At 49.3% G+C, this 8033-nt stretch overlaps 1 protein-coding gene across 1 annotated transcript; it reads right to left on the reverse strand.

The window, feature by feature from the left end:
- Positions 1 to 5763: 5763 nt before the first annotated feature.
- LOC146584965 (uncharacterized) lies at positions 5764 to 7414 on the reverse strand. Its single transcript, XM_085323790.1, has 4 exons — positions 7319 to 7414; positions 6805 to 6963; positions 6320 to 6439; positions 5764 to 5922 (listed from the first exon to the last, which is right to left on the reverse strand). The coding sequence occupies exons 1-4, from the start codon at positions 7367 to 7369 to the stop codon at positions 5809 to 5811; spliced, it is 444 nt and encodes a 147-aa protein (XP_085179916.1). The 5' UTR covers positions 7370 to 7414; the 3' UTR covers positions 5764 to 5808.
- Between the last annotated feature and the right edge of the window lie 619 nt (positions 7415 to 8033).

The following is an 8033-nucleotide window of genomic DNA, read 5'->3' on the forward strand; positions in this document are numbered from 1 at the left end:
GTCGCTCTGCAGGGCCAGGCAGGCTTCTGCAGCTAGCAAGGTGGCTGAGGACTGTGCTTCCAGACTTCCCYGCAATGTTCACATTTCTTCTGTGCAGCCAGCATGTCCTGGTACCTCTCCCTTTGATCCCAGAGAGTTGTCTGCTGCCCAGGGCTAGGACATTAAAAAGGAACTGTGTGGTTTTAGGCACAGGGAGACGGGCACAGAAAGGCTGCAGGCCTAGTGCAGGGCAGGACTTCTGGGATCTACTTCTGCTGGCATCTCTATGCTTTCTAGGATGGGACAGGGGCCCTAGTGCCTGAGGCMAGGAGATGACACGGTCCCATGTACCACTAGTCAGCCTGTGGAGGAGTTAGGAGGGGGATGAGACTTTGGACCCAGCTGGCATCGATGCACAGAGCAAGGCATCCAGGTGTGGAGACTTGGGAAGGCAGCGATGGGGTGTCCAGTATGAAAACGCAGAGCCAAAAGCCTGGAGGAATCCTCTCCTYTTTGGCAGCAACAACATTCTGGCCCTGTCTGGAAATGCTACCCCTGAGTGCTGGGTCCCAGGCCACAGACCAAAGTCTGTTGCTGTCCCACGAGGGGTGCCAGCAAAAGACCGTCTTCCCTTGGGTGCTCCTGGGTATGGAGGGAAGGCCCAGAGAGGGGAAGGGGAAACATCCCCATAGCTGGAGAAATTTACCAGAGGGAGTGCTTCTCTTCGGCCTTCCTCCACCGATTCAGTTCTGCTATTTCCACTCTTCCTGATGCACTAGGTAGGTTTCCAAGAGCTGCAGTGTATGGGTTGCTTGGACAGAAAGCTGGCTGCAAGAGCAGGGATCACTCTGTGGATCACTCTATAGCATTTTCAGTATACTACACAGGTTTCTGCTTGCCTAACTATATACTGGTTTGTGTTCCTTAAAGCYAGTGGAGTTTCACACCTCTCCCTGCATAGTTATAACAAGTGGAAAGAGATATTCGACTCCCTCTATTAAAATGCACATTCAAATCCACCTTGCATTACAAGATAGTGAATATCAAGTAGGGTCACATTACTGGATGGCTACACTGTCAGGATGCTGACATTTTTCAAATTTAACATGTTTTTCCCATAGCTCTATCAAGTGCTAATACAAAAAAGACTGGAACACTCTTGCTGAGGCCACTTTGGGTATTTGTATTATACAATACAGCAAAATGTAGATCACTTGAAGAGATTGGACTTTAATGTCACATCAGTATAGGAGTATGAACAGGCCACTATAATGAAACCAAATGGAGAGCTCAGAACATTCTTAGTCAGAACCAGACTGCCTATGCCACTGCCCAGAGATGCTCTTTTTGGTGGCAGGACAAATATTGTCTGTCTATCACAAAACAACCCCTGCAGAAAACAAAATCATTACTATGCTTTTACTAATCTCTATCCTGTCATCAACAAAATCAACAACAACAAAAAAAGTCCCCTTGGGCACCTCAAGATTATTTCTGAGAGTTTCAAAACCCTGACAGTCTTTTTCAAGCTGATCAAAATAAAAGTATTACAACAGCTGTAATTTCACACAGCCCTCTCAGCACTACCCACCTTCTCCATTTCAGACTGACCTCATCCTTCAGTTTCTTAACCACTGTCACACCCATCATTTCTTCTAAAGCATGTGGTCATTTTGGGCAATGAAATCCAGAAAATGCCTTTGCAACATTGTACTGGGAGTCAGGGGCTGTGGAGGCCTTGCAAGAGCAAATGATGGCAGTTTCTGCAGGAAACATGCCATCTGTGCAAGCTAGATTTTGCATGTTCAGATTGATAAGATATTTCTAAACAAAATTTCAGCTTTCTTGATCCAAAGAATGAGATGATCTGGACAACATACTTAGAAATTTGGGTCTCAAGGCACAGGCATCCTGACCCTAGTGCAGAACAGCTATTAGAAGAGCCTAATAGCTCACTCCTTGTACAGTATCAGACTTCAGTGTCCCTTTGGATGCTCTTGTCCTGATTGAGTTATTGGCGTGCCCTGTAGCAGTTATAACGCTGAACAGAGATGTGGCAAGCTGGGTCTTATTTCTGTCCATGTTCAGTTGTTTTAGTGATCTTGGAAAAATCATGGGCCTTAGGCTGCTTTCACTTCTTTACAGAAAGCCCATGGCATCTATGCAATATATTTTCCCCCTTTTACAAAGTGTGAAGGGCATCCATCTTCAAGCATCTGCAGCATATTCCAGTGTCTCTGGAACATGGTACTCACAGTCTCCTGAAAGATGGTAGAAAGCAGAAAAATGCTTCTCTACTTGCCTACTCCTTACGCTGTTGATTCCATAACCTCTAGTCCATTTTCCCTAGTTGTCCCTTTCCTAGGCTGAAGAGTCCTCATGTAGTTCCTTACCCCTCATCTGTTAGCCACTTTCTACTTCTGATTGACTGCAGGCTTTCCACTGCAATTAGTATGTTCTGGGAAAGCGTTCTGGTGACAGAGAGAGGACATCATGGTCAGCTGAACATAGCTATGTGAGTCCATTGAGTCTCAATCACTCAGAAGCTGCTTAATGGCTTAGCTCAGCCTGAACCCCCTACTCCATCTCTTCTGCCAGCTCAGGGATCAGCCAAGTAATTGAGAAGGAGCCAGAGGTTGCCTACATCAAGATCCCGATGGGGACAGGGTGTGCCCTGTCTTCTGTTAGACATACAAGGAGTAAAAGCTTAGAAAGGCTGTCACGCTATGATGAGGAGAGCAAACTGTTGGCCTACAGACTGAGCAGTGACTTCTAGTAGCAGGGGTGTGGCAGGGAAAGGCTGTGCAGCTTGGTTCAATCTTAATGAATCATACCCTGGCAATGTGTGAAGGACAGCCCTGCTCACTGTGAGGAGCAACTTTGCATGGTCTGACTCTTTTGCTAACACACTCACCTGCATGCAAGCACATATGCGCAGAAGCCTGTTATTTTTTTTTTCCCTTTCAAATCCCAGGTGCCACGTGCTTGGCCCTGGCTGGATGAGCAGTAGTGTACAGGGACTCTCTGTACTTCCCAAGTAACAAAACTCAAAAGGCAGAAGAAAAGATCAAGAAAAACTTGGGAACTAAGCTGATATGTTTACTGGTTATGGGTTCCACTGTGTTGCAGGGTTTGTTTCCAGATAAATCTTGGCAAGCTAGTTTCTCATCAAAGGACTCTCCTTCTAGTCCAACCAGTGAAGGAGCCATTATGATTCTCAGAGAGCCTGGAAATCACCTTCAGCAAGCTTTGAGTGCTTTCCTTCACAGTCTAGGAGCCTGCAGAAGGAAAACAAGGCTGTTAGGAAAGAAAGAGGCTGCATATGCCAAATCAAATATATTAACAACAGGCATAAGCTCTTTGCTTGGCATCTTATGTTCTTAGAAATATGAGGTAGAGAACCACATTTGTGTTGCACTTGGACTTCCCACACTACTGCAGCTCTACAGTGAAAGGCAGCATCCTCAAAACTCCTATCTTTACACTGAGAATCTGAGCCAAAGACATGCCTTTGTCTTAAAACATCAATGTATTCTTCCACTTTTGAGGAGGTAGTGGGTTCCTTGCATGCCACCACTGAATTGATAGTTACTGTCACTGAGCTGCTAGCCCCACCTCAGTCACATGTAGCACTGAAAAGACCTGAGAGCAGGACTTCAGAGAATCCTACTCCTGTAGCCAAGGACCTTTCAGGAGAGTCTAGCAACACATGCTGGTAGGTGGGAACCCTGGCCCACATGTGCCATAGTGTTGCAATTACAGGAGGAGGTATAACACGGAGCAGGATTCTGTAAAGGGACATTAAGATTAGAAACTAGCCAGTGTATCTGGGTGGCTTTGGAGAAAGCAGATGCGAGCACCAGTTTGTAGACATCAGAGTTCACCTAAAGGTTTAAATAAACCTTTCTGCAAGGGAAGTTCAATAATCAAAACAGAATTCAATGACAATGCCATGCTAAACTAGGCTAACAAGTTAGGTCCTGTTAGTAAAATTATGCAAAGTTCTGGTTGTATTTCCTGGGTGTGTGATGCTTGCTCTAGGAGTAACATCAAAGTTGCTGATATATGTTTCTAGCCAAAGTTCTCATTTTCATTGTTGGAAATGTTTCAGAAACCCACCTGCTCTGTTTTTGTTCTGTTTTTCACTCAGTCAGGATATACAGAGGTACAGATAATCCTGTAATCTTTGTACGCCAAGGCCAGGCACACGGTAAGCATGTTGAGAGCAATCTGCAGACAAAACACACCATAAGCATAGACAAAGTTTGTGGCATAGTCCTGCCAGATGAAAAGAAAGGCAGGTTTGTGGGAAGAGGACATGCCTAGGCAGTGTGGGAATTGTACAGAACATACGCAGCAGCACTGTAGAGTTTCGGGGCAGCTGCAGCGTCCATCACCAGAGCAAACTACTGTGCCAGCAGTAAGGTGGATGAAGGAAAACTCTAACCCCCCAAACAGCCTAGCTTGAGCCTGTGGAGTGAAGAACAGTAAAGAAACAGAGCTAACCCATCTGTTAGCTCTGGCCAGAGCTTTCCCTAGACCTCAGGCCACCCTGGATCATCAAAGATCACAGAACAGAGGAAATCAACAACCCCATAGCTATGGCTCACGGCTTTGTGTTACATAGATACCAATAACATCTCTGTAGCCTGGGAGAAGTGAGGGGCTCACAGTAAGCCAATGCCTGGGCCCCTCCCCAGCACCAGGAGAGTGGGCAGGCCTGTGATGCTGGTGCCATGTTTTCATGTACAGCTGCTGCTTGAACATGAGCTTTACAGTCAAGTAGCATGCTTGAGCATGGAGGTTGGACTGGATGATCTCCAGAGGTCCCTTCCAACCTTACCGATTCTGTGATTCTGTGATTCTGTGTAGTACCCTTCTAGAACAGGGGCCCTTAGTGAAAAAGGAAACCGAAAAGGCAGAAGTACTGCCTCAGACTTAACCTTGGTGCAGAAGGATCAGGTTAGAGAACACTGAAAACAAGTGGACAYGCATACACAAGTTTGTGGGCCCTGATGGGATGCATCCATGAGCGCTGAGGGAGCTGGCTGATGTCATTGTGAAGCCACTCTTGATTACCTTTTAAAGGTCATGGTGATAAGTTTAGGTGCCTGTAAGGGTACACTTTGTATACCTAGAGCCCAATTCCAAGCCCTCTTTGAYCCCCTTTGACCCATGCTGTCCTCTGCCCTAGCCCCTGCTGGGCTGTCAATAGGAAAGAACTTGCCTGGTGAGCACAAGCCTGTCCTGGTACCACAAGAGACTGAAGATCCAGTTCAAAACAAGCAACATATTCCCAAGAGCTGCTTTCAGGAGATCTTTGCTCAAACAAGGACCACAGAGCACAGCATAGGGTGGATAATAATGCATATCAAGCATGGTGAGCAAGCGTGTGTCTATAAGACTGTGTCATGGGTATAAATTCTAGTGAGAAGAGGCAGTCCTCTGATAAGATCTTTAAGGTGGAGACCCAAGCATTGCTGATCGGCCCGGCATAGCCCAGTCCTGCCTGAGTGGTAGCAATGATGGGAACAGGAGACATAGCCTTGTTGAATCTGCAGAAAGGATTCTGTGAAGGCTGTCCTCTTCACAGGAACAGGGTCTGGCACCCAATACCATCCAAGCCCTGAAGCTGCAGGGCACCCATCCACCACCCATGTATATTCCTCCTACCACCAAACACACACATCCCTAGAGATAACAGCAAGATACCATTAGTGGCAGCACCATTGCTTTATGGATACAATATTATTGAGGACATAGGCACAATTTGGTGCAGCAGCAAAGGGACCTGCTGCCAGGATCCTGGTACAACACAGAGCTGGTGTCTCACCAGGGCACTACTTTCCCTTCCCAGTCCAGGAAAGTACCCGTGTCCTTCTCGGACAGGGAGCAGAGCACATTCAGCATTCCTTGTACGCTCACGTCCACCGTCAGTGGGGGCTGCAGGGAGACAGAAGAAAGACAACCGTGTTCCCAAGGCCTTCTGAAGGTCTGGCCTGGCTCCTACCTGGGCCATTCTTTCCCAAAGACACAGAAGCTCTATGTCACAGGGGGAGAACTGGACAGAGGAAGGAAGTAGTCCAGGATGAAACAAAAATAAAGAAAGGAAAGAGAGACTAATGAAGGAACCAGGGCAGTGGGAGTAGGATGTAGGAGATACTCAGTGCCTGTATTCAACACAGGGACCTGGGGGTAAAAGAACTCCACACAACGGTGAAGATCCTGCCAATTGGTAGGAGAACAGCGGTAGGAGAACAGCAAGGGAGAGCTATTTCCCATAGAAAACAGAGAGACACTGACCAACCTCCCCAACCTTGAGGTCTCCCAAGTGTTCTACCTTGGTGGAGGAAAAATTCCCCATGTCTGTTTGCACCCAGCCAGGGTGGAGAGCAGCGCAGAGGATGCCGTGTTGCCGGTACCCCAAGGACTGGCACTTGGTGAGCATGTTCAGAGCAGCCTGCAAGGAGGCACCRCAAGGATCACTGTGGGAAGGAAAACAGTCTCCTACCCTGGGGAACATGTGCAGATCCCAAGGCAGGGGCAGAGGAGGGTAGGCAAGCAGAGCACCCTGGGACACACAGTGCTGCCACAGTCTCCAAGCACAGCTGAAGGCTGATCTGAGCAGAGCCCTCTGAGAATGAGGCTGGGAAGTGGCATATAGCATCTCCTGCATGGATAGACAGGAGGTGAGTGCCGTGGGAGGGAGAAAGGGACTCCCGAGAACTGTTGCAAGTGGAGAGAGATGTCAGGAGGGAAGAAGGGAGGGAGGCAGGTGAGAAAGAAAAACTGTCAAGGCTCATGCCCTGCACAGCATGGCAGTACCTTGCTGCAGCGGTATGAAATAATTTGCCCATAATCCCAAACAAAAATTTCCTCTATGGAGCCAGCAGAGCTGGACATGTTGATGATGGCTGCCTTGTTGCAGCTCAGCTCAGAGCTCAAGCTTCCCTGGGCAGCCTTCTTCAGCAAGGGCAGGAATGCCTGCAACGAGAGGAAAGAAGGGCCTGTGTGGATGCACTTCAGGAGTTTCTAGCTGCTCTTTCCACACTGCATCACGTCAGCACCAAATCAGTGAGCAGATTCCTGCTCTCATAGCCTCAGACCACAAGGTTCCTGCTCCTTGGCACTGACCCATGACTGCTTGCACTCCCCATCTGAGCTGGAGAATACAAGGCCCGTTGTCAGGACAAGAGCCCACTGGGCTCTGGAGCAGAGAGCAGGCCTTTCCCTTCAGCCCTTCCCACCTGCCTTGGATCTCCCAGCTCCAGGAGCTGGAGCCAAGGGGAAGCAATGTTCTCTGGAGCAGAGCTGCAAAGCCACAGGTGGGGGTTCTCACCTGGCTCACCAGCAGGGGCCCAATTGTGTTGGTGGCATACACCTGGGCCATGTTCTCCACAGTCTCAGTTTCCAAAGTCCTGTTCAACAGTATTGCAGCGTTGTTGATGAGGAGGTTCAGCCCAGAGYCCTTCAGGTGCTCCCTGACTCTGCCTGCAGCTGCCTGGATGCTGGCGGGGTCGGTGACTTCTATAGAGCCAACACAGAGCGAGGTAAGCGCCTGCTTCCCCTTTGTGCCTCGCATGACGGCCTGATGCCAGGGCACAGGACACCACGTGCCCTCAGGGATGTGCTGGGGCAGGAATTAGGGCACATGGCAGAAAGGGGGMCCCAGAGGAAAGAGGAGCCCAGGGCCACTCCCTGCCAGGCAGGAAGGCAGGAGTCTCCGGCATGGCTGGAGACAGGCTGTGAGCAGGAGTGACAGCAGTGGGCTCCCCACTACGTGCTGGGACTGTTGGCACCGCTCCCACCTCTCACTGGGTTGCTGCGGTGTGCACAGCATGCCAGGTGAGTGGCTGGGCTGTGGGAGCAGACAGTGCTGGTTAACGAGGGGAGCCTGGGCAAGGGCCCCTCACCCTTGGGGCACAGCCAGGAGCACCTACCAAGCGGGATGATGACCAGGTTGGCGTGCTTGGAGGCCAAATGCTGTAACTCCTGCAAGAGAGGGCACAACAGAGAGGCAGGGACACCTGGGCAGACGTCAGCTCTCAGCCTGT

Source organism: Rhea americana, unplaced genomic scaffold (genome assembly GCF_003343005.1).
Source record: "Rhea americana isolate MKP2758 unplaced genomic scaffold, rheAme1 scaffold_872, whole genome shotgun sequence".
NCBI classification, from domain to species: Eukaryota; Metazoa; Chordata; class Aves; order Rheiformes; family Rheidae; genus Rhea; species Rhea americana.

Bases quoted from the DNA above. Each gene is read 5' to 3' on its own strand.
- LOC146584965 (XM_085323790.1), bottom strand. From the start codon at position 7,369: ATGGCCCAGGTGTATGCCACCAACACAATTGGGCCCCTGCTGGTGAGC. The intron at 6,964-7,318 runs GTGAGAACCCCC...CTCTCGTTGCAG, and splicing joins GGCCCCTGCTGGTGAGCCAG to GCATTCCTGCCCTTGCTGAA. The intron at 5,923-6,319 runs GTAGAACACTTG...GTCTCCCTGCAG, and splicing joins GGAATTTTTCCTCCACCAAG to CCCCCACTGACGGTGGACGT.